Below are 26,984 nucleotides of genomic sequence, written 5' to 3'. Positions count from 1 at the left end.
ACTAACGTAATGTGCCCCTAGGCATTAAAGTTAGATTGCCCACCCCCACAAACTTATAAGAAGACAAGCCAATAGATCAACACGTACAAGAATAATTCAGCATTTGTATTGAAATCCGATTGAGAAACTGTGCCAAGTACAAAAAGGTTGTTCAGAAGTATTTAATTAATTCATTAATAACCAAGTAGCCTAGTCCTCATAAAACCTTCTTCCAGCGGGAAGACTCAAGGCCTAACTTTGCTTTGCTCTAGGGCAGCTGCACTTAAACCAAATCTCAGGAATCTCAAGACAGGCCACTTTTTGTGCTCAATCCCTTAGAGCTGTGGGTTAGATTAGTGAATCTGGGCCATCTGGGGTTTCCCAAGGACCAGCGTGAGAACTTCTGCTCTAGGACAGTGGTCCACAAACCAGTCCTCAGAGACCTGCAGACAGGCCAGGTTTTTGCTCCAATGGAGCAAAAATCTGAACCATCAGGGCATCCCTGAGGATCAATTTAAGAACCAATGCTGTAGGGTACAAGCAAAACCGAACAAAATTGGGGCTCCCAAGTGGTGCAGCCATCTAAACGTTGGCCATCTGTGGAAAAGGAGTCCTAAAAAGCACAATTGGCCTTGCTTTCTTTAGGTAGATAGGATGACCCTCTCTCTCCCCCATTACTCAGCTCAACGCTAACCACTGGAGTTGCCCGTTAGCTGACGTAGCAGAACTTGCTTGTTGATGTTGTGGTTGTCCGGCTTCTTTTGGAATAAGGTTGAGCAGTATAACCGTAATACAATATACTGCAGTGTCTTAAGCTGCTTTCCACCTTCTTCAAAATTCACCTTAGTGAATCATTGCATTAGAGGCATGGAGAGGAAATGGCGTGAATGAAGAGCTGTCTGTCTGATACTTGGGGGATGTTCGCGGAGTTTGCTAAGCAATGGCTAGCTTAGGGCGTGGGCTACATGTCCAAAAAAACTTTTAAATTAAGCCTTATTAAGCTTAATGTTTAGAAGTGGGTTTTCAGGCAGCCAGACTGAGCAGGTTGTTATCCTGCTAACTAAACTAAGGCTAAGCTAAGACTAAGCAAAGACTAACCAGCTTCTCTCTCCTGATTCAGGGCAATTTAACATTCAAAATGATGGTAACATAACATTTATTGAATGATTGATTCAAAATTGCGCTTGTTCAGTTAATCTGTGACCCTTAAAAGTAACACAGGATGACACAGGTTTTAAAGTAACACAGGATGAGATTGTATGGAAGCCACATAAACATAGAATCACCTGGACTACTTACACAACTTGCGCTACTCCCCTGAGTACTTGTAGAGCATTGAAAGCCTTTATATGTAGATATTTCTTCAGTATAAGACAAGTGAATGTAGTTTTGCGACCAATAGTCACCGAACGCTTCCTGAGTGAAAATCCTTGCAAAAACACGGCGCATGAAAAATGACGACCTGGCAGTTACATGGGTAGCCTACAGGCAGATTCTCTCATTACTGCTCTAATGATACTGACATTAAAATAGCATTAGCTTCATGCCCAGGATATTGTTATGAAAATGTGTCTTGTGTCACGATTGCCAGCCTCGGCGGTGACTGATGATGTAGCTTCTTGGGCACAGGGAAGAAGAGCGGCAGAAGTCAAAACTTAAGAGGACCTAACTGACACCCCTGGGGATCGCCCCTAATGTCTTAAGCTGCTTACCGCCCTCTTCAGAATTCACCTTAGTGAATCATCACATTTGGGCCATTGAGAGGAAATGGCATGAATGAAGAGCCCTCAGTTTGGCAAGCAGTCTGGAATAGGCAGTCCATGTTGGTCCAAAGTGTTGGACCTGGTAGGGGATTCAGTTGGACAGGGAACCTTGCAGCTGTCTACTGGTTTGCTTGGACTGGCCTTCTACTGGCATTCGGACACTAGAATAAGTGGTTGGGGGAATAAAGGGCTGTGCTGCTTCTCTGAAATCCTGAGCCAAGTGCAAATGGGGAGAAGGCTTCAGTTGCTCTGGGCCAAGCTAAGGAGCTGCTCTTTGCATGACTAAAACAACCCGGTTTGGGGCCGTGGATGCAAAGCACATTGCCTCCACTGTTCTCTAGAGGTGTGTTCTGGGAGTGCAATCTGCGTAGTTGTTTCACTGTGTGGGAGGTGGTCAGTTATAAAGCATATGATAATGTTAGCTGGTATCCTGGCCAACCATTGAATGTCTCCTTGCAACGTATGTAGATCTCGCGTTTACCTAAGAGCCGCGAAACCCCTGCATAGCTCGCATTTCTTTTCCCCATCTTTTATTCATGTCCTCCTTCTTCTCATTCCGTTCATGTTGCATTCTCTCTCTTGATTCCTCACATGCTCCCTCATCTCGGTGTATTGAGAAATGGACTAACTGTTACTATGTGTATGCACGTGCATGCTAATGTTCCGGATGCCTCATAAGTGTAAACTGCAGAGGCTGTGTCACGCGTGTTGACGTGCTGTGTCACGCGTGTTGACGTGTCTACTCTGGCTATGCCACAAACCTCACTGTCAGCAGAACATAATGTGGGCGGTTTATGCTAGGCTTCTTTTTTTTCACCATTTTGTCTGCTCATGTGTAAGCAGCACATTTACATCCTGGCCCCAAGGCCCTCTGCAGAGGTGAGGCCAGGTCATGCAGACTGATGAAGGCCTGGAGACACCTCCTTGTTTTCTACACTTATGGTCCATAGAAGCATCTTTGCAGTTGTATAATTCCAGACTGTAGTCCATCTGTTTCTCTGCATACCTTTTTAGCCTCCATTCACCCTGTTCTCTAGTGGTCAGAACCTCACAAGACTGATCACCACAGAGCAAGTGTTATTTGGATGGTGGCTCATTTCCCGAACTGCAGTGATATTGACTGCCATGGTGGTGGCGTGTTGGTATGTGTTGCGTCACTGCTGGACTGAGAACAGTCCACCAACCAGAAATATCCAGCCAACTGCATCCTGTGGGCAGCATCCTGTGACCACTGATACAGAAGGACTAGAGGATGACCAACAGCAACAGGTGAGCTTCTGTCTCTACAAGGTGAGCCGACTAAGTTAGAGTGGACAGTGCGTAGACACAGCACTGCCTGGTCCACTTGCACCACCACCATGTCAGTGTCGCTGCCTCAATGCTGAGAATGACCCACCACCCAAATAATAGCTGCTCTGTGGTGGTCAGTCCTGTGGGGTCCAGACCATTGAAGAACAGGGTGAAAGGAAGGCTAACAAAGTATGCAGAGAAACAGATGTAGTAAAAATTCTCATATTTTGCCATATTCTCCACCTTTACACACATGCTACATTGGTCTGACCAAAGCTCCACAGAAGTGTAGGCCGGCCTAGTTGGCCCAGCTTGGAATGCTTCCTTCAAATCAGCATTAACATGCAAATTCTGCCTCTCTCTCTACCGCTCTCTCTCTCTCTCTCTCTCTCTCTCTCTCTACCACTAGTCAGCAGGAGACCTCATTTGAGAGCGTACTGTCGGAGAGAGAGAGAAGCTGTACTGACCATGTAAGACTTGCGTACCTGAGTCTGCTCACCTGCTCACCAAGTCCGCTCTCTCTCTGTCTCCTTTTTCTCCACTGGCACTGCAGAGCATAAGGAGGGCGTGGAGTGGAGGAAGGCCGTGCCCAGCTACACACAGGCCGGCAGCGCCATGGACTTCCGCACCTGGGGCACGCTGCCGCGGGACGAGAGCCAGGACCCCCTGCCCAAGAACTGGGAGATGGCCTACACAGAGACTGGCATGGTCTACTTCATAGAGTGAGTGCTCCAAACCAATAGCCCCAGCCTTTGCGGGGTTTCGTGCTAGTGACCACACTGGTGCCAGAGATATGAGTTTCTTTGTTGAGTAAGTGCTTTATCTTTCTAGAAGTGTGATAGCTGAGGTTTAGAGCCTGGTATCAGATGAGAGTCACTACCATGTTTGAACCCCTAAATGCAGGGTATTTACTATCTATTTATATATAGAAATCCAAAAACGACTGATCAAATGACGTTAATTTTTTTGTTTTCTATAGAGAATATTGTCCAAAAAAACATGTAAATTGACCAGAGGGTATCCAGAGTTCTGCATATGATTGTAGATAGGGAGGAAAATGAGGTCACCAGTTTGTAGCTGGCTATGCATGAAAGCGTTTAGGCCAGAATGCACAAACTGCTGTGTTCGGGGTGTTTAAAGGTAGGTAGGTTTAAAAATTATGCTGCCTTTATATTGCTCCAGTGCGGCAGCAGGCGTACACACACTCCCCCCTCTTCAGCTGGGCTCATTTGGGCATAAACAAAGGTGTTTTCTGTCATCCAATTAAAATCATGCCTTGCTAAAGTCCATTTATAATGAATAATCCAAAACCTAATTTAGATATATTTCAAAACTAGGTTTGAAATCTTTTGTTTTTAGGGGTGACGGGGCAGAGGTGTTTAGTGCTGGTGTTCAACATCAGCGATATCATAGGATGTTTACATCCAACCAGATGTTTTCCTTGGATTTTGGCTGGACCGATGTTGAGTATAAATGGACAGTTGATCCGAGGCCCTGTAATTTGGCAGGAATGGATAAAAAAGGAAAGGGAAATAAATGAAGTTCATAAAGTTTGTTTTTCGCCACAACACAACACGCCAGGCCTAATGTATGTGCATCTCACAGAACCAACGCGTCCCATTGAAAATGAATAGAATACATACCAGTGTTTCAATGCGCCATGTAGATACAGTGTAAATACAGCGTTGCACACCATCACTGTCAAATGAAAACTGCGTATTTCCATTTTTTCCATTTTTGACTCTTTGACATAATTTAAATCTGGTTGTAATTGTTTTGCATTGTGTCCAAATTTCATGATGAATGGACCGAATGAACAGAAATGCACATTTTTAAAATTGACTTCCATTGAAAGTTAGAAAGGTTTTTTCATTCTCTTGTAAAGTTGCCGTTTTGGAGATGCAAGGTTTTTAAGTGACTGCGACCCTATAGTATAAAATGCTTGTCCTTCCACTGAGTGAGAAGGTTTTAGGGCTCAGGAGTTATGGGTAACTTTCAGGCAAGGCAAATCAAATATTTTCACAGGCTTAGGGATGGAGGATACAGTTATTATGACATTTTCACATAATACATAATGCATATCAACATCTTTAGGGTTTCTATGGTTTGGGAAGTTAAAACAGACCACATGCTCCATCCAAACCACCTTTAACCACATTTCAATAAGGTTTTGCTGTAAATCCAGTAAAACTGGACTAAATATACTCTTTTTTTTTTTAGTGAAACATGCAGTTCACCAGTGATCTTTAAGTACTAGTAATATTTGCATTATGCTCAGAAAAACATATTGTGACATAATTTATTACATTAACGATAAAGTATCATTATATAGTCCACTTCTACTTGGGTGGGCAAGGGTGGGCAATATGACAATATTGTATTGAAATCGTGATCAGTTTTGTTATTGTGAACAAGTGAGCGTGTTGTGGGTGTAGTCCGAGCTTGAAGAACACTAACCAACCAAATTTCATTAGTGCAGCAAAGTACTCTTTGTAGTCTACGTGTTCTAATATTGTGTATTGTGAAATTGTCTTTAAATATCGTGATATCATATTTTTATCATATAGCCCAGCCCTACTCCTACTCAGGCCACACTTTGGCAGCACTGGTTGAGGCCACTATTTAAAGCAGCACCAAATTCTAAATGAACAGGAATGTCTAATACTCAGCAAGGACGTTCGAGCTTCTTATTTTGTTGTCTTTATGCTCCCCCTTCAAATTTAGCAGAGGCACAGATTGCAGGTAGTGGCGTCTGTTGTTTACAGCAGCTGTTGTTTCAGATAGGCCTGCGTTCTTCCTTTTAACTGCAGTTACTCTCACTCTTCATGTACCATTTGTAACAAATGGGTTCTGTGAAAAGTAAAGCCATCATTGCGGTATCAGCGAAACCCTATTATTTGTGACTTCCTGCCATGTTGAGAACATGGTAGTTAAGCTTTTGTTGGCTTATCTGGCTATCGATACTTGCCTTCTAATTTGCAAAGGCTAAACAAACACAGTCACTCTGCAGAGCTGGCACAGGGAGCAGACTTTGTGTAATGCATTCTGCTCAAATGCAGGTGAGCTCTGCTCACTTACCTGCGGGGCCAAATGTAGATGCAGCCCTAAATATCCCCATTTTAAGTAGGGCACTTTATGAAGCGCCGGTAAGCTGCAGCACTACATTGAGCAGGACTGATGTTGACAAAGCTTCAGGCTGGTTTTACATGACGCCCGAGGCTAATGCAAATAACAGGGATATGGAAGCAGAGTGGAAAGGTTCTTCCTTGAAATAGCACTAGTGTGCATTCCCATGTGTTTTCCCATAGGTACAGAGGAAGCTAATAGCTATATTAGTAAGTGAGCTAGCTCTAATGGCCTAAGCCTCTAGCTTTAGATTTGCAGATAAAAATATAGCTTACATTAATGGTAGTGCTTCCAATTTCAGTTTAAATAGAGCATTTAGCATCATAAGAGTCTCATATTTTAACCCCTAGTAAAAGCTTTGTGCCCTACGATTATGGGTTAAGCCAAATATCTGTGTGTGTATGTATATATATGTGTGTGTGTGTGTGTGTGTATATATATATATATATAGAAGCTAGCGAGAGTCAAGCAGGTGAACAGTACTATGCGAGGTTTGCCAACCTAAAAAAAGTTTGAATGGAGTTTTAGGTCTGTGCTCAGCACTTCTACCCAAACGCTCTCTTCATGCACAACCATCCACACGTTTGTGACTTCAGCTCCGTGTCTCTGAGCATTTTATGCCTTGGAGAAGAAACTGGAGGAGTTTGACATGCTGTTCATTCCCAGTGAGCACAAACCATCAGCTATGAGGAGTCTTCCCACTGGGCCTCAGAGGAAGCTCCGCAACTGTCACACGCTGTCGACGTTTCAAAGACGTCCCTCCTTAATCGGACGCTTAAACCCTGGGGAGGGCCGTTTGAAGTTCCGCCTCTTTTAAAGCAAGCTTTGAAGGAGTGTTTTAATATTCCAGGGAAGGGCAGGAGCGCACCAGCGTATCTTTACAACTATAGTAAATCCCAGCTTTGACCGCTGAGGTGTTTCTTGCGGTCACTGTTTCTGTGCACCTCAACTTTTGAGGCTGTTGATTTTTTTGTTGTTGATTCAACAAACCAGGTGCAGTTTCCTCATTTCAATTTCCAAAATTAAAATTACTTGGGAGCCCTGTTCACAATACTGTTCCTCATGTAGGACACTTAGCAATCTATTCGACAGTTGCTAATTGTCTTTGGATTAATAGTGAAAAAAATGTCACAAAAAACAACAAACAAACAACATAATTAAAACATCAGAACTGTGCTTTGTTGTTCTTTTGGCTGACCGCATGACGTCACTTCCTATTTTAAATGTCATTTAAAGCAACAGTAGCACATTTTTTTTGTAGACAGAAGTAGTTGTGATGAGTGTGAAATGTCAAGCTGAGGGATGTACATGTAAATTATATATTTATTTATTTTTAATATTACATTTAATGTGAACAGGGACACACATATAATCCTGAAAATAATAAAGGTTATTTTAACAAACACATTTATTTGATGGCCATGTACTGAAGATTAAAAAATATATGTAGTATGTTACTACTAAAGACACTTTTGTCTTGTTATGTAATGTTAATCAGAACACCCGAATTACTAGCTGTAGGCTTTAGAAATACAGTGGCAAAAGTATTCATACCCTTCATTCATGACCTTTTTCACATTTTGTCGTCTTACAACCACAACCCTAAATGTATTTTATTGAGATTTAAAGTGATAGACCAGCACAAAGTAGCACATCATTGTGAAGTGGAATGAAAATGATGCATGGTTTTCAAAATTGGTATCAAATAAAAATCTGAAAGTGTGACATGCAAAAGTATTCATTACTCTGATACCCCTAAATAAAATGCAGTGCAATCAATTGCCTTCAGAAGTGTGTAATTTAGTCTCAGTATAAATACACCTGTTCTATGAAGGCCTCAGCAGTTTGTTAGAGAACACTAGTGAACAAACAGCATCATGAAGACTCATGATGAAGGAACTCACCGGACAGGTCAGAGATGAGGTTTAAAGCAGAGGTAGGTTATAAAAAAAAAAAACCCAAGCTTTGAGCATCCCAAGGAGCACTGTTTTCACACAGTATTCTACAACTGGAAACCTACCAAGCCAGACATGGCCGTCCACCCAAACTGACAGATCATGCAAGAAGATCACTGGTCACAGAAGCAGCCAAGAGGCCCATGGTCACTATGGAGGAGCTGCAGAAATCCACAGCTCAGGTGGGAGAATCTGTCCACAGGTGTTATTATGGCCCCGTCAAAGTCCTGACCTAAATCATATTAAGCATCTGTGGGAAGACTTGCTGTTCACAGAAGCTCTCCATCCAACCTGGCTGAGCTTGAGTGATTTTGCAAAGAGGAATGGGCAAGAATCTCAGTCTCTAGATGCGTACAGCTGGTAGAGACATACCCCAAAAGACTTGCAGCTGTAGTTGCAGCCAAAGGTAGCTCTACAAGGTATTAATATAGGAGGGCTGAATACTTTTGCACGTCACACAGATTTTTATATGATCAAAATTTCAAATTCCTATTTACAATGATACTACTGTGACTTTGTAAGTTTGTGGTTGTAAGGTGACAAAATATGAAAAGGTGGTATGAATATTTTTGCAAGCCACTGTATACTGAAGCCATGTTAGCTCAACCGCTGCAGACTCATATGTAGTAGCTGATAAGATGCATAATGTAATATATAAATGGAAATAAGCTAAGCTATGCTGCAAACCTCAGTTGTTGTTGTTGTTATTATTATTATTATTATTATTATTAATATTAATATTAGCATTTTTCCCCCTCTACAGTCATAACACAAAAACTACAACCTGGCTGGATCCACGACTGGCTAAGAAAGCTAAACCACCTGAGAAATGTGAGGATGGAGGTGAGATGGATTATTTTCTACAACACACACACACACACACACTCACACACACTCTCTCTCTCTCTCTCACACACACACAGTCAACAGTACATACACAACAGAGAAACTCCCTCACTATGCGTACCTTGCTGGTAGTTTGCTAAAAATTTCTTCTCCAAACCGAGACACGTCCGAAAACAAATTCACCACTGGTGTTGACAAATACACACGCTCACACACATACACACACACACACACACACACACACACACACACACACACACACTCTCTCTCTCTTTGTTCCTGGCACCCGCAGTATAGCCAAACAGACAGGCAGGAGCTAGCAGAGCGCTAAGACATTCCAGTCCTGCACTGCGTTTGTTTACTAATGGTGCTCTGGAGCAGGCCAGAGAACTCATCAGTGTGCCATCGTTCCCAGGCAGTTCCTGCTCTCCTCTTGCATGAAGGGTGTTTGTTTGTTTGTGTGTGTGTGTATGCCACCCACTCCTGCATTCCTCTCACACTGCAACAAGTGACTCTCACTCAAGTGAATTTTACTACATTCATTTTTTGTGTGTTCATTTTTTTAATAATCCCTCAACCTACACTCCTACTTCTTCCTCTCTATATGGCTGGACCATATATGGAGTTAGGTTAGGTTAGCCCAAAACCTCTAACTTGTTACATTAGCACAGTGTCCACTGTGGAAGCTATTAAATGTAGGCGTGTGAAGGTCATCTAGGTTAGCGGTTAGCTTGTTCTGTCATTGTCTGTCCATGTTAAGCCAAATATCTGTAGAATCTGTTACATTAACATCATTAACGTACGGCTATATCAAAGCAATATTTGATGATGTGTTGATTGTACTCCAGAAGAGCTGGATGTTTAGGTGACACTGTGCTGCTGTGCAAACATGTCTGAATTATATTATTTATACTGTGTGTATAGATTATCTTATCTTTAAAAAACAAATAGAGAATTTCCCCTCTGCGGGACTAATAAAGGTTTTATCTTATCTTATAACCCTCTGATCAGTTATTTATCTCTGTGTTACTGAGCTCTACTAAAGCCTGAGTAGACTGATAAATCACTGTGCTGATCAGTTATTTATCTCTGTTACTGAACTCTACTTAAGCCTGAGTAGACTGATAAATCACTGTGATGATCAGTTATTTATCTCAGTGTTACTGAACTCTACTAAAGCCTGAGTAGACTGATAAATCACTGTACTGATAAATCACTGTGCTGATAAATCACTGTGCTGATCAGTTATTTATCTCAGTGTTACTGAGCTCTACTAAAGCCTGAGTAGACTGATAAATCACTGTGCTGATCAGTTATTTATCTCAGTGTTACTGAACTCTACTAAAGCCTGAGTAGACTGATAAATCACTGTGCTGATCAGTTATTTATCTGTGTTACTGAACTCTACTAAAGCCTGAGTAGACTAATAAATCACTGTGCTGATCAGTTATTTATCTCAGTGTTACTGAGCTCTACTAAAGCCTGAGTAGACTGATAAATCACTGTGCTGATCAGTTATTTATCTCAGTGTTACTGAGCTCTACTAAAGCCTGAGTAGACTGATAAATCACTGTGCTGATCAGTTATTTATCTCAGTGTTACTGAGCTCTACTAAAGCCTGAAGGCATGTACTTGTAATATGCAACAGTTGTTCTAGTTCTGTCATGGGACACAGTTGCAACTGCTGAAATCTTGTGTTGCTAAAACAGGCTTGAGAAACAGAACAGTCAGAAACCACGTAATTGTTTTTCTTTTTAAACCAATATTTCCCCCCTAATTTAATCAAATCCAAGTCCACCCACTAGCTAGGTCTCCAGTGCTGGAAGGGTGAGGGCTAGCACACATTTCCTCTGAGACTTGTGAAGCCAGCCAACCGTATCTTCTGGAACCGCTGGCGGCGCAAAGGCCTTGGACAGCTGAACATGCCTGGAGGAGCATGCTAAGTGCCAGTTCTGTTATGTCAGCTAACTGATGCCTGTGTTAGCTAGCATTGTGCTGAGTGATAGTGGGACAGGGAGAGCCATCCTGCCCATCCAGAAAGAGACTCGCAGCCATGGATGACTGGCATAATTGGTGATTGAACATGTCTCCCGATCATAGAGCTATGAGTTTTATCAAATTATTATTTTTCAAATCAGAAAGACATCAAACACACATTATATCCATGCTCAAAAAGATGTCCATTCATCATTTTAGCACCCAGATCTTCTCTTTTCTATTCATCTCTTTCTCATCTCCCTACCTACCGGGCAGATCATCCTTCTTCTTGCACATCAGATAAGTGAGCAGAACTTCTTGACCCTTCATGATGCCCTGAAACACCCTCATTGATCTGCCTTTGCCGTTGATCTATCTGTCTGTTCCTCCACAGAGCTGCCCTACGGCTGGGAGAAGATTGAGGACCCACAGTATGGCACCTACTTTGTGGAGTAAGTATCGCATAGACCAGTGGTTCCCAACCCTGGTCCTGATGGACCCCCTTGGGAACAACACCTTCACCTCAGGGAAGGCTTGTAAACAGCTTATTGATTAGATGTTTGGTATTTGTGATAAACCAGAATTTTTAAAAATGCAAATACACAAAAGAAATCAACCACATCCGGTCCCTCAGCAACCGCTTGGCAACACCCTAGCAACCAACTACTGACACCATAGCAACCACCTGGGATACCAATAGCAATTCACGTAGCGATGACTTAGCAACACTGTATCAGCCACCTGACATTAGCACCACCTAACAGAACCTTAGCAACCACCATTTCACCATCATGACCACATAGCAACAGCCTGGCAAGTGCCTGGATGTGGAAACCACTTAAGCTGTGCAACTATTCTGTGCTTTCTTCAGGACATTCATATTTCTAGTAAACATTGGTATCTCTGCACCACTATTTTACTGGTTCCCAACCCTGGTTCTGGAGGACCTCCTGTCTTGCTTAAACACAACACCTTTACCTCAGGAAGGGCTTGTAAACAGCCTTTTGATTAGACGTACGTTTTTTGCAACACCATAGCAACCATCTAGGATACTATAGCAATCACCAAGGATCACAAAAGCATTCATCTAGGAACCTGGTTCAGTCCCCTCTACCCCGGTGGATGGTATCACACCTGTACTCTTAGATACAGTCAGTCCAGAGTGTTTTGTGCTTCCTCTACACTGTAAGCATAAAGACCTCCTTGACAGCAGTAGAACCCTTTTTCCCAAATATTCTACTCAATGTAGACACAATGTAGTTCTCACCCAGCTAGGATTTCCCTTATCACCCAGTCCACCCCGTGCTGGGAGGATAAAGGTCCTCTCAAGTCATCAGATCACCAGGATTCAAACCTGAGATCTCCTGGTGATAGGACCAACACTGTGCCCGGGAGCCTAGAACCATATTAAAGAACCATCTGCAAGAGTTTTTCCATCAACCAAAGAGAGAACCATTCAACCAGATGCTTATTATGCTTTTAGATGGTCTTTTGAGTTGTCATGGCTCTGTTTTGAGCCCTTGACTTGTCTCTAGAGATGGACACACCCTGTGCATGGAAGGACATTAATAGTGGATAGTAAGTCAGAATGAAACTGGAACTGGCTGCGACAACTGAAAAGCTTAGGCCATAGATCCAACCGTTTTAGCATTAGCATGACAAGCACATAGCCTGTGTGTTACATTTATAATGCATTCATAAGTCATAGTCAGCAACTAAGTAATTAGATTAGCTGGAGAAGCAGATGGTGAAGAACACAGCAGAATGCAGCTGCTGACTGATGTGTGTGTGCCATGAGTCACGCACCAAAACCCCCCCCCCAAAAAAACAGAAAAAAACAGCACCGCTACCCCCATTCACGATCCATCCTTACAACCAGGATGTCGCTTCTGGGAGCGAACCTCTTAACTCTTCAGCTTTTGACAGGTTTGATTTTTATTTTTCTCAAATGGAAAGACCCAGTGCTTCAAGCCTTCAGGGCACGTCGGAACTGAAGCTAAAGCATGAACCCCAGACGTGCTGAAAGTTCTGTGATGATTAGGTGGAAAAAGTGGAGGGGCAAAAGAATACAACCCCGTAACAGCAGAAAGTTGCCGTTTCAATAGATCCGAGGCCCTCACGTGTCAGCAGTGAGCGATGATTCATGAGCTGCTGCAGGAGAGGAAGTAGCCGAGCTTGTTAGAAGTGAGGTCATGGCTCACTGTTGTAAAGTGCGCGTGCTGGCTGAAACAACCTGCCTCAAATGAGATGGGTTGTTTTTCCTCCGCCTCCCTATAGGGGATCCTAGGAGATGGAGTCCCAGTGAGAGGGAAACTGACATTGTACACTGACCCAGAGTTAGCCGACTCCCGGTGCAGCCGACAAGGAAACATACTGGAAGACCAATCCAGATTTTGGAGAGATGGATAGTTCATGCTTATATGAGGAGTATAAATCTTGGCAATGTTAAAGGACCCAGAGAGAGTCATTAGCTGTAGTGCTGACTCATTTCAGTGGGATTTACTCAGCGGTTCGTATACCCTGGAGGCAGAGGAGCGTGAGGTGCTGATTAACCTGGGGTAAAATGTAACACATGTTCCCAGGTGGCATGACTGTCTAAATGTCGGTCTAATCATAGAGAGATTCAGTACTTGGTAATGCCACTGCCAAGACTTCACTCTCTGGGTGGGTAGGATGACCCTCCCTCTTCCCCCATCCCTCAGGAAAATGCTAGTCAGTGTGGATGTCTGTTAGCTGAAGAGATTATAGCTGGTTAGCTGTTATCCTTTCCCCCACTCAATCGCCCAGGTTTAACTTTCTCAAGTCTTACTGGTGAAAAAAAAGGACCGTACTTTCTGTACTTTCCCTTCTCATGTGTGTTTAGCTCCAGTTTGGTTCAGCTGAGGAAGTTTTGGAGGGGGCGAATGTTGAAGAGAAGAGATGGTGAAAGCTAGAATTGGCTAGCATTAGCTTTTAGTCTAGCACTGATCCCATTTGCTCAACCCAGCTTTTGCTTGGCCACATACTGAGTTTGAGCTCTGCTTCTTCAGACACTCATCACTCTTGAGTATTGTTGGCCAGTGTCTGTTAGCTGGTGCAGTGGAACATGGGGACCCCGCGCTTTCCATTGAGCTTGCCGGCTGCCTGGCAGTGCTACATTGGCGTCTCTTTTGCCCTTTACACTCTCAGTGTCTCTCTCCCTCACTGTCTCTTTACCCCTCAGTCTTTTAGTGTCTCTCCCTCTCACTATCTCTTTTCCTCCTTCACTCTCAGTGCCTCTCTCCCTCACTGTCTCTCTCTTTTCTCTCACATTGTGTGTGTCTCTATCTACCTCACACTCTCTTCCCTCTCAAACTCTCAGTGTCTCTCTCTTCCCTTTCACACTGTGTGTCTCTCTATTGTCCTCACTCTCTTCTCTCTCTCATTCTCAGCGTCTCTCTATCGTCCTCACTGTCTCTCTCTTCCCTCTCTCACTCCAGGTGTCACTCTATCATCCTCACTATCTCTCTCTTCCCTCTCTTACTCCAAGTGTCACTCTGTCGTCCTCACTATCTTTTTCTTCCCTCTCTCACTCCAAGTGTCACTCTGTCGTCCTCACTATTTCCTTTTCCTCGCACACCCTCTGTAATAATGTCTGTTTACCTTCAGCTAGCACCTGTTAGCCGCTATTTGCACCTTCGTGGTTACCTCCACAACTTTTCCATCCACCGTTTTCACTCGTTTCAGTCAGTTCTGTTTTAGTCAGAGGCCTAAGGAAACAAAAGATGGCTCAGCATGACTCATGAGCGAGAACATCAACAGAACACACACACAACCACACACACACACACACAGGCAGAGTTGACTATTTCAGTGAGCATGTGAAAAGTGAGCTTCAGTCATGATCCTAGAACCTAGTAGTATAACCTATATAACCGATAAGCTGCTTTCTCTGCAGTGTGCACAACCTGGCAGGTCTCTAACACTGTATGTATACACACACACACACACACACACACCAGCACTGAGCAGAGAGCTGAACACAGAGAACTGCACCTGTCACACACACACTCTGCAAACACACTGGCTTTAGGAGTGTAGCTAGACCTACCAGTGTGGAGATGTTTAGCATATCAGATGTACACAGTTCGCAGTGTATCAGGCTGATCGCCAGGATCTGCTCATATTTCTAAATATACATATCAAGAGTGTAATTAGTGATACATAATGAACAACTCATTTTAAAAATGGATCCATTGCTTAACCTCTTTAGTGTGTGTGTGTGTGTGTGTGTGTGTGTGTGTGTGTGTGTGTGTGTGTGTGTGTGTTTGTGCATCAGGTGCCACCAGGTGTATAAAAGCTGTCGCATGAAACTATGCCACAATACTATGTCACGTTTTATGCAAATACAGAGTTTGCATGAATGGGTAGACATTAATAATGTGCTGTACTGCCAAGCTTATCTTCCTTCTGAGCTCCACACACTCCCCAAAGACAGGACAAGGCATCAGTCTCGCAGACAACAACAGTGTTCCAGTGTTATGAATGTCAATATGACAGGAAATCATCTGTGATGCACCTTACTGAAACCAGGAGATATTAGAAGTGGAGTCTCACTCCACTTGGACTCGTCTAGGTGTTTAGAGGAGGCCTTAATGATTATTTAGCAATTGTTTTTGAATCCAAGTACTGTAATAGTATTAGTGTTTTTAAGTAATAGTAATAGTACTATGTAATAGTATTACATTATTAAGATATTATGTTATTTTGTTATTAAGTTGAAATCTTGAAACCCCAAATGGAAAATCATCCAATCAGGATTTCGCTGTCATGTCTAGGCAGATGCGGCTAAGCAAGTTCTCCCTTTGGTTAGGCCTTTAGGGCATCAGCTTAACCACTAAATTAATAGAGCTTCATCACAGTCGCTGCGTCTTCAAGTCTGGCTCTGAATAGAAGTGTTATTGAACTTCCATCTGCACTGCTTAACAGAGCACTCCCCGGTTGTCCAGTCTCCCTCAGAAATCCTTATTGGGCTCTTACATCTCTGACTGGACAGACTAAAGACCAGCCCTTACTGAACCTTTATTTTAGAGGAGCAAAATAATATGGCAGGTTTAACTCCTCCCAGTCAGTCCATGTAAACATTAGCGATATTAGCGAGCACCCTGAACAACAAGCCAGCAAAGAGACACAGCTTCACATTTCACATTAAAAATACTCACCAAGACCCGGCAGGGGAGTCCGTTTCCGCATTAATGAACGCAGAAGTGTGATAATGGTCTATTAAGTTAGGCATCCCCCTGACCATTATTATTATTATTATTATACTGCTATTAAACATATATATCGGTTCGAATCTCTGGTCATGCTGCTTGCCATCATCAGCCAGAACCCGAACACAATTGGCCTATATTTCTCCTGGTGGGTCGATGGCTCCCTCTCTACCCATATCACTTCTTTGTGACACTGGCCGGCCTAGGCATCTGCTAGGCGATGCATCAGAGCTGTGTACCCAGCACTTTCCTCAGAGTACGCTGATTGCCCAGTGATGTTGCCATTGGCAGCAGTTGGAAATAAGGCGGTGGCTGGTTGCGCATATTTCAGAGGAGGCTTGTGTCAGTCCTAATTGGCCCCTGTGATGAAGTCTGAATGCCTGACCCATCACCAAACTTGCTTTGGGACATTTTAATGGACACGGGGTATTGGGTGTGTTTGTACTTATCTGAACCTGCTCCTCAAGGACCTACCGGGGGGCTGCGGCCCAGTCAGCTCCCTCTCTTATGGTAGCCGATGGGCCCTTGGCTAATGGGGAGAAGAAGGTATCTTGTGTTTATATGTTTGTATTTTCTGTTTATCCCGTCTATTGTAATGGTAGAGCCCAGGTAGATTGGGGGCAGGGCTACAGATTTAAAATGGGGAAGTGGGAGACCTAGATGGGCTCTTTTGAAGGGAAAATGTTGTGTCCAGACAGCCTTGTGGCTGTAGACTAACTCTGGATGAAGTTAGTAAAACGTACCTTATGTACTGTGGGAAGTCTTGTGAGACTAGAGTACTTTCAAGCTATTTATTTTTTTTGGAAAAATAGAAAAGAAAAGCACTTGGGATTTCAAACTTACCTGGAAACGTAAATCCATGTTCACAATCACCCAATCTAAAATTGGGAAGAAAAACGAACACATGTGTTTTAATAAAATGTTTCGGTCCAAAATGCTCATTAAACAGTGTCTCTGGCATCAGGCAGCATATTCATAACATTGTTTGCAATAGCCGTCATTGTGATTGTAGCTTTTTTTCGCGGCATTAAAGGCTTCAGACATCTGGTTCTTATCACCACCACTGTGAGAAATTCTGCTTCTCTACAATGGAGCAGCTCACACCAAACAAAAGAGAAATTTACCCTCTCAACTTTATCATCGTAACCATTTGATCATGCTGAAACCTTGGGAAAATTGGGGAGTTTCCCTTTAAAGCCGTTATCACATATGAACTGCGGAAAATGTTCGGAGAATCAGGATCAGAATCTGGACCTTTTCCGTGGTTGCCCTTTCACACATCTAGTGTTCAGTTGGGGGTTCAGATACATTCTCATTACAGGAAATGTTCCAGGTGGTTTAGGCAAGGCACTGCGCCTGTGTAGTGTGTATGAGGTACAGCGTGACCCACTGTGAATTCTCCAGAAAATGACCTGCTCTGTTCACACATGGGCTCACTCTGACTTTACCTGGACTTTGTACTGGGGGGCTGGCGGGATAAAATCCGATATAATCCGGTAATGTCCAATACTAATGAATACACACTCATACATACATCATCTCTAGCCAATGTTCGGAAAAGTTGTGGGTAATTGTACATGTTCTTCTTTCCCTCCTCACAAATTCAGGATGCCAATTCATACACACTGAATATGAAAGACATTTGTGAAGCAATTTGGACATACAGAATTTGGCGTGTAATTTTATTTGGAGTGTAAAATTAGCGTAAAGCCATGTGACAGAAGGGCACCGCTCACAAAACCGTCTCTATGTAAGAGACTGCAGCAGCCTGTAGCTTAGATGGCCAGGCTTGGAGATTAGCCCCATCGTTCCATTTTCTGGTTCTTCAAAGTGTGAACTTTATCAGGCTTTTCTGATAGCATTGCTTCGGCCTTCTTCTCTTTTGCAGCCACATCAATCAGAGGACCCAGTTTGAGAACCCCGTGCTGGAAGCCAAAAAGAAGCTCAGCCAGGATACGCCCACGACCAGTAAGCCCGGAGCAGCGGTGGCAGCTTCAGTCTCAGGTAACGCTGACCTCCCTCTTTCATTCCTACATCTCCCATCACCAGCGCTCTTCATTCAGTCACTCATTCATTCATCATTAACCCAGCTAAAGCTGTTCAAACTCATACAGGTTCAGACCTCTGTTAGATCCAGCGAATGCTCTCTGCTCTTATAGCTCAGGAAATAGGAATGTAGGCGTTAAAAAGAAAGGAAAATGAAATGAATTAAATGGAAATGTAAAAAAACATCCACACAGCCTCCGGTTAGTTAAAGTCAAAAGCACAAGTGTTTTATTGGCGGCCAATTATTTTTCAGCTCGTACGAATGACTGATTTGGACGACTGTAGCCAGGAATTCCATCAAGCCTCCGCCTCAAAGCCTTTCCACCGCCGCTTTGGGCGACATCAGAAGGTTAGCGCTATTAACTAGCAGAGAAGGGATTGTGACTGATTCAGGCGTACCTGTCATTTGTGTTTCGCTCACACCGTTTCGAGTGTCAGCAGGCTTTTGTGCACGTCTCATTTTGACGGGCATCGGGCGAATTGGAAGCGACCTCCTCTTCTTGCTCAAATCTCTCTCTCGCGTGCACGCTCTCACTCTCTGAGACAAGCCTCTTCTCCCAGCGCTCTGTTCTTCCAGAGCCTGAAAGACTGTTTGAAGCATTTTCAGATAGAACGAGAGCAAAACAGAGCATGATTGCAGTTACAGAGTCCAGTCCTTCATGATCACTGCTGTCCTGGGCCTGTCCTCAGAATGCATGCCAAATAGCTACATGGATTTTACATTAATTCATAAATGGTTGTAACAAATCATAAATAGCCACTGTTTGCATTCAGATAGATGGTCAACAACTGGTATGTTAATTACATGTACATGCACTGGAATAGACAAGTGACTGTTTGGTCTATTGGTATTAATGAGGGCACTAACAAATGATGCTAATGATGGTAATGCTAATTTCATCTTTACCTTATCACCTTTTTATGTGCATCTATTCATCCAGCAGTTTGTCTATCCAACCAAACCTGAACCAACCTACTCAAAACTGCCCAAACCCACCTCACCCCAATCAACCAAAAAACCAGCCTCACTCCAACCAACCAATACCTCACCCCAACCAACCCATTCCCACAGATATCATCCAATCCAACCCACCCATTACAACCCACCGAAATCAACCAACCCAACCCACCCATTACAACTCACCCCACCCATTACAACCCACCGAAATCAACCAACTCACCCCACCCATTACAACCCACCGGTATCAACCAACCCAACCCACCTATTACAACTCACCGATATCAACCAACCCAACCCACCTGGCCAACCCATTCAAAACAACCCATTACAACCCACCCATTACAACCCACCCACCCATTACAACCGAACCCTCCCATTATAACCCACCGAAATCAACCAACTCATCCCACCCGGCCAACCAACCCATCCACTCACATTAGGCCTTTTGTTTTCTCCAGGGTTCAAAATGGTCTCCCATTCAGACTCACAATTCAGTATTAAATAATCCATATTGTAAAACCAATGACAATCAGTGAACATGACCCAGGTAAATGTATGGTTATTTTGGCCAAGTTGTAATTCCCTTCTCCAGATCACTTAGCTGGCCTGAGATCGATGTCAGGGTTTGAAACCTGACCGGTATGTCTGGAACTGCCAGTCAAAACAATGGGCTGTTCTAGACCAAAGATAACTGTTGTGAAACATAAGTGGTGTTGAGATGTGCTGACATTTAAAAAATAGAACATATAACTAGATAAATATTTCCTCAGTTGTCACCCTGCTATCTGTCTAGACAGCTTAAACACGTGTGATGGAAGAGAGATAAACTCAGCTCGAGCCTCAGGCTCCCAGCAAACTTGTCTGCTCAGATCACACCACTTTTTACATGGTGGGAAGGAAAATCAATTTAAAGCGCAGTGCTCAGGAAGCGTCAGTAACAGTAGGGGCAATTTATTTAGACGAAAAAGAACACTAGGCTCTCAGGCTTTCTCCACTAATTAAAACATATGGGCCTCAGGTGTGCATTTCCCACGCTTCTACTTCTTAGAAAGAACTCGTTAATTTTGTCATCAAAGTCTGTATGTAGTACACTTGTGGTGTGGTGTGTGTGTCTGTGTGTGTGTGTGTGCCTGGTATGTGTGTGTGTGTTCTGAGATGTCCTGGCTATAGGAAAACTATATATGGACCAACAAAATGACCCTGGTCTATTTTTTAAAGCTAACTAAAAGGGAAAAGAACATTTTATCTTTGGTTAGTGAAGTTAAGCTTGGCATTAGGTTTAGGTGCATGTATTATTTATTACATGTAATTACATATTTTTATATAGTACATATACAACTGTGTACTATACTATTAATTACATTTCGATTTCTTTATTCCATGACCTTTTACCAGCTCACCTGATTTACCGTATTAAGCAAGGATTTTTTGGGACACCTGCTCATTCAGTGTTTCTTCTGAAATCAAGGGCATTGTTGGAGTAACTGTCACTACTGTCCAGAGAAGAAGGCTTTCTACTAGACTTCAGTCAATGACAAAAGCGTTACTGAGGTCAGGATGTTGGATGATCACCACCCCACCTCACCCCCTATGGAGCACCATCCGTCATTCCAGAAAACACAGTTCTACTGCTGCACAGCTCAATACTGGGGGCTTCATACCCCTCTAGTCAACATTTGGCATTAGGCATGGTGCCAATATGTTTATGTTTATCTGCTCCAGACGGTCCAATTCTGCTGGCAGTACTTCTCTACAGGGACTAGACAAGCTGTATGTGTGCATTTGCACATGTGTATCAGCAATTGTTACTTGTGTATGTGTGTGTATGTGTGTGTGTATGTGTGTATGTATGTGTGTGTGTGTGTATGTATGTATGTATGTGTGTGTTAAAAGTGTGTGTTCACTTCTGTGCTGATCTGCATGATCATACACTTAGCTTATCTCTGTGCTGCCCACGTGAGTGTGTGTGACTCTTACACTCCACTGTGCCACTCCTGCAGTATTGATTTCACATTGCACAACACTCTTCCTTTCTCTCTCTCTCTCTCTCTCTCTCTCTCTCTCTCTCTATCTTTCTCTCTCTCTCTCTCTCTCTCTCTCTCTCTCTCTCTCTCTCTCTCTATCTTTCTCTTGCTCTCTCTCACTTTTTCTTTTTTTTTGACCTCATCCAAGCCTGGCCGTGTCCAGAGTAACTTGCTATATAACATCATACTCTGGATGCCCTTGTGGCTGCACGGTCAGCAGGCTGATGCTTAGCTGGCAGTCTGTTCTTCATTATAGCAGTCCACTACTGACCCCCAGCTCAAGAGCTGAGCTGCCCATGGGCCAAAAGTTGGCCTGTGATGACATCAATTTAGCCCACCGGAAAGTGACCCTAATGAGAGAACAGACAAGCAAAAAGTCTTATACTGTATTTACCTTCCTATTCCTTTCATTCTAATATGAAACACATTTCTTGTTTAATGAACTGTATTTTATGGCCCTCAGCCCATCATAAACATAAGCAGACACTTTGGCCTCCCAAGACAAAAAAGTTTTGCCAGTTGTGAGTTTGGGCAGCTCTGCTCTTGAGGCACCCTTTAGCTATATCACAAAAAACCTCACATTAAACACATTAAAAAGTCAAAAGTGAAAGTAAACATTGTTAATGTACATTGCCTGCAAAACCTTAAAAAAGAGAGTCTGAAGGCAACATAAGCTTACCTCTCTGTAAATGTCTAGGTTGCAGGTACTCCTGATTTTTACTGCACATTTTTTGAGCTCTGCATGGTTTCAAGACTTTTTAACACCAACAGGGTTTCTCAGGAAAACAAATGTAGTGATTGTAGCTTGTTCTCTGTTCCTCCACGATTTAGAAAATGTAATTTCAGAGATTTTAGGTTCTGGATTTTAGTAGAATTTTTTTTTTTTTGTGAGCAACAGGAGGGGCAAATCTCGAATATTCAGTGATAAGGATACAGTGTGGTACGGCTAATGTGTCAGTTTGTCAATCCTTTAGTTTGTATTTGTTGACGATAAGTGTAGTACGGTTTGTCATAGTTCTTGTTGTACTTTTTTTTGGTTGGTTCTCATCTTGCTTTAGGCCGCAGACGAATATTTTTTTGTCATAGTTTTCAGTCTTGAAATGAACATTAGTAAACAGTACAGAAAAACAGTTGGAAGATGTGGGTATTGTATCAATATGGGACCAAACAGATGATGTGGCAGTCTGTTGTAAAGACATATGTAAGATATTCCTCTGATGACCCTCCTGTGAAAGTCATATTTGGTTAGGTGTCGCTGCACAGTAGAATAGTGCACCACCACTCCATAGACTGGAATCTTTTTTGCAGTCAAACTGGGCTTTTAGTTTGCCTTCCTAGCAGTCCTACAAACAGTTCTCTTAGGAAGTTGACAATGCTTGGTATCCTCTTATAGCCTTCTCCTGCGTGGCAGTAAAGAATACTGAATGCTGGAACAAGGTTCGAGGAGTCAGGGTGTTTATAAAGCTCTGGAATTAGCATCACCTGGCCTTTCCTAACGAATACTGTGAACAAGCCATAGCACTAACAAGCTAATAGGTCTGAGTGGAAGCGTTTAGGAACCACAGCAGCTCACTTCTATCAACTTCTATCCACTGAATTTCACTTAGAACATTAGCAAAAGCATGTTATTTTAACCAAGGGGTGCCCAAACTTTTGCATAGGACTGCATGGTTCAGTCAGTAAAGTAGTGTTTTGGTGCCTTAGCCATGACCTCCACAGCACACACACACACATGCGCATACATACAAACACACACACACACACACACACACACACACACACACACACACACACACTGCTTTCACACTTTAATTAAACACTGACATTTTATAATCAACTCCCCTTGAGACACACACCACACACACACGCATTCCCTTTGTGATGAGTTAATCAAGTAGATGTAAACATCATTCTGCTCCCACTTTACTCACACACACACACACACACACACACACACACACACACACACACACACTCTGCACATTCGATGACAGAAACTGATCATGTCTAGACAGATGTTGACGACGTGAGGCCTGAACCTGCATTAAGGGCCTAATACATGCGCATGCACACACACGGTGACATTGCGGCTCTCCAGGCCTGCACTGCATAATCAGATTGATGTGGCCCAAGGAGAGGAATGGAGTGAAGAACAGGGGCATTTCATCTGCTGCTGATGACATGAGTGACTCCTATTAGCCTCCGTGCTGCCCTCTAAACCCAGCATCTATTGCTGATCCAGAATCAGTGAACAGCAGCAATTCAGTTACTATCTCTAGGAAGCGATTCGGTACATCATGGAATCTCGAAATTCACCACCATTTGATCATGATTCTTAAGAAAGTGATTCCGTACATTATAATCTCAAAATTCACCACCATTCACTTCTATTATGATTCTTTATAAGTGATTCATTACATTATAATTTTAAGATGTACCACTATTCAAGTCCATTGTGACATTTTACCACCTTCTAATTTGAGTTTGATTCTGATTCGTTACGAGTCAATTCAGTGCACTGTGAAATCTCACATTACACCACTAATCAGTTTGAGTTCGATTTGGATTCATTACAAGACGATTCATTGCACTATGAAATCTTACATTTTATCACAATCTAATTAGTTTGATTCTGATTCATTAGGAGTCGATTCAGTGCACTGTGAAATCTCACATTACACCACCATGCAATTTAAGTTTGATTCTGATTCATTACGAGTCGATTCAGTGCACTGTGAAATCTCACATTACTCCACTAATCAATTTGAGTTTGATTCTGATTTGTTACGAATTGTTTCAGTGCACTGTGAAATCTCACATTTTATCACCATCCAATTAGTTTGATTCTGATTCATTAAGAGTCGATTCAGTGCACTGTGAAATCTCACATTACTCCACTAATCAATTTGAGTTTGATTCTGATTTGTTACGAATTGTTTCAGTGCACTGTGAAATCTCACATTTTATCACCATCCAATTAGTTTGATTCTGATTCATTAAGAGTCGATTCAGTGCACTGTGAAATCTCACATTACTCCACTAATCAATTTGAGTTTGATTCTGATTTGTTACGAATTGTTTCAGTGCACTGTGAAATCTCACATTTTATCACCATCCAATTAGTTTGATTCTGATTCATTAAGAGTCGATTCAGTGCACTGTGAAATCTCACATTACACCACCATGCAATTTGAGTTTGATTCTGATTCGTTACGAATCGATTCAGTGCACTGTGAAATCTTACATTTTATCACTATCCAATTAGTTAGATTCGGATTCATTACGAATCGATTCAGTGCACTGAAATCTCACAGTACACCACTAATCAATTTGAGTTAGATTTAGATTCATTACGAAACGATTCAGTGCACTGTGAAATCTCACAGTACACCACTAATCAATTTGAGTTAGATTTAGATTCATTAAGAATCGATACAGTGCACTGTGAAATATCACATTATCACCATCCAATTAGTTTGATTCTGATTCTGAATTTCATTCCTTCTCTCAGATGCAAACATGCTCTGAAGGTTTACCTTTGCCATTTCAGGTTTGTTCCAGCAAGGATTTTTCTTTGCTGTGTATGAATGTGTGTGCGTGCGTGCGTGCGTGCGTGTGCACTCGTGATTTCAGTCAGTTCACCACACACAGTGCTGGTCGCCCAAGATAGAAGTCATAAATGAGCAATCTTTCCCTCAGGAAATGGGATGCACGCTTGGCGAATCATGGAATGATATCAGATACTAATATGTAATGATTAATATTTCACACACACACCCCCCCCCCTTTATTTTTTTCTCATTCCATTTTTCCTTTGTGGCTCTGTGAGTGTTCAGAGAATACACTCGTTTAGGGCTCCTGCATGCTGATGTCGAGCTGTTGTTGGAGTTCCTCAAACAGGAAGTTTTGGAGTTCTTTGGAGCTTTTTCTAGGTTTCTCAGGGTACTTTGAGAAATCTTCAAGAAGAAAAAAGGTTCCTTAAATGTTCTTCAAAGCACCATAAGAGGTTCCTCCACAGTTTCAAACTGAAGAACCTCCAAAAGTTTCTCAAGGAACTTATATTAGTATGCTGATGCATACAAATGATATCTGGTGCCATATATCTTGCCATAGAAAACGCATGCTGTAGTCAGGATAGCAGAATAAATACAGGCAGAACTAGCGAGGTCCTGATCAAGGTTTTTTACCCCTCAATTCAATCCGAGTGTCTTAATGCTGACTATTGGCCGATACTGATCTCACCCGATCTGTAACATAGCTCAATTTAGGTAAGAAATGCTAATACACAGTAATAAACTCAACTATTTTTAGTAACAGTTTCTAAAATCAGGCTAAATTCTGAACTCATTTACTTTGTTTGGAGCAACTTTTTAAACGACACTCTATAGTGTTTAATTTCTTACAGTCCAGTCTGACTGACCTACCTGATCATTCAGCTCCCAGCTCCTTTACAACTCTGCAGTCTGATCACTTAGTGTTGTGTGTATTAGCACTAGCCTCCTGCTCGGTTCTGAATGCCCCCTTTGTAGCTGGTCTAGACCCAGATAAAGGAGTGTGGTTCTCTGGCTGATAGAACAGAGCATTTCCACCATAGTCTGGTTTCTAACCAGGCGTAATTCGAGCAGAACGACGGGATGGGAAGAACATTATATCTTTCCAAGTGGCTCTAAGCCACTTAAGATAACATGCAAGTATATGTGTATATGTACAGTGGTGCTAGAACGTATGCTCTAAGGGAGGCCACAGTATTTGCTGCAGATCTTATATGCATGTTGTGCAGCAGAGCAGGGTAGCAGGGCAGTCTAGCATAGCAGATCATAAAGCAGTCTTGGAGGGATTGAGTAATCACACAGTTAACAAGCAGATCCTACATCGACCTCCTGTCCCCAATACTGATGTAGAAAAAACAATGTCATCAGAGCCAAGTGTCATTAGCACATGTTCTTACAGTAGCTATTTATTAGTTATTCATCTAGAGAGCGATTAAGCCCGGCAGTTTTATTCATATGCTGGTGGTTGTAAAGTGTAAGTTGTAATTGATGTGCTGAGGAATGAATGGGCTTGAATATCAATGCAATCTACGCTGCTGTTTACAGCACTCCCGCCCCTTCCCCTCATTCGCTTAGAGATTTAATTCACTCACTGTGTCTTTCTATCTCTCTCAGCCTCTCTCTCTTTCCCTCTCTCTCCCACTCTCTCTTCAGTTGAGATTCATATGCCTACAGCATTTGCTTAATACTAATGATTATATAATGCATGGTTATTTCATAATATTAAATATTATATTTCACAATATTTCATAATATTAAAAAAGCCTCAGTCTGGCCTGTGCAAACGTTTGGACATTTGGATGTTGTTTTGACATGGTTTTCAGGCCTGATTCATATAATTGGTTTTAATTAGTAACTGTCAGCTGAATCAAATTTCAAATTTCCCGAGCTTCAGAAATTTCCTAATTTGTCAAACCTTGTACTAGCACTCCTCAAACGTGTGCTCCTCTCACAATTGTCTAAAGACCTGAAGAAAATGGACAGGGCAGGGCTATGAGAATATAGGCAAGCATTTTCAGCTTGGGATTTGTACAGTATGGAATGATAAGAGCTGTGGGTGGGAAGTGTGGCGAAACCCCCATTTGACTTCCAGGAACTTGCATAAAAGTTAGTAGCTTGGAGTGAAGAATGAGGTTCACCATTAAACAAAATCTTCATGGATGATTCTTAGAAAGCAAAACTCACAAAAACCTTAATGTTTGAAGTATGCTGCAGAACATCTAGACAGGCTGTGCT

General features: G+C 42.5%; 1 protein-coding gene across 2 annotated transcripts in view; it reads left to right on the top strand.

Annotated features, from left to right (window-relative positions):
* magi3a (membrane associated guanylate kinase, WW and PDZ domain containing 3a) overlaps window positions 1–26,984 on the top strand; it is a 206,513-nt gene that overhangs the window by 144,061 nt on the left and 35,468 nt on the right. For both annotated transcript variants that reach the window (XM_072656512.1, XM_072656513.1), the window contains exons 5-8: window positions 3,586–3,754; window positions 8,877–8,956; window positions 11,331–11,388; window positions 18,056–18,171. In XM_072656512.1, coding sequence (XP_072512613.1) covers window positions 3,586–3,754; window positions 8,877–8,956; window positions 11,331–11,388; window positions 18,056–18,171 — 423 coding nt within the window. The remainder of the gene's footprint in view (window positions 1–3,585; window positions 3,755–8,876; window positions 8,957–11,330; window positions 11,389–18,055; window positions 18,172–26,984) is intronic.

The sequence above is a fragment of the Salminus brasiliensis genome, chromosome 14, assembly GCF_030463535.1.
Source record: "Salminus brasiliensis chromosome 14, fSalBra1.hap2, whole genome shotgun sequence".
Lineage (NCBI taxonomy): Eukaryota > Metazoa > Chordata > Actinopteri > Characiformes > Bryconidae > Salminus > Salminus brasiliensis.
This window is presented reverse-complemented; position numbering and strand designations above follow the sequence as displayed.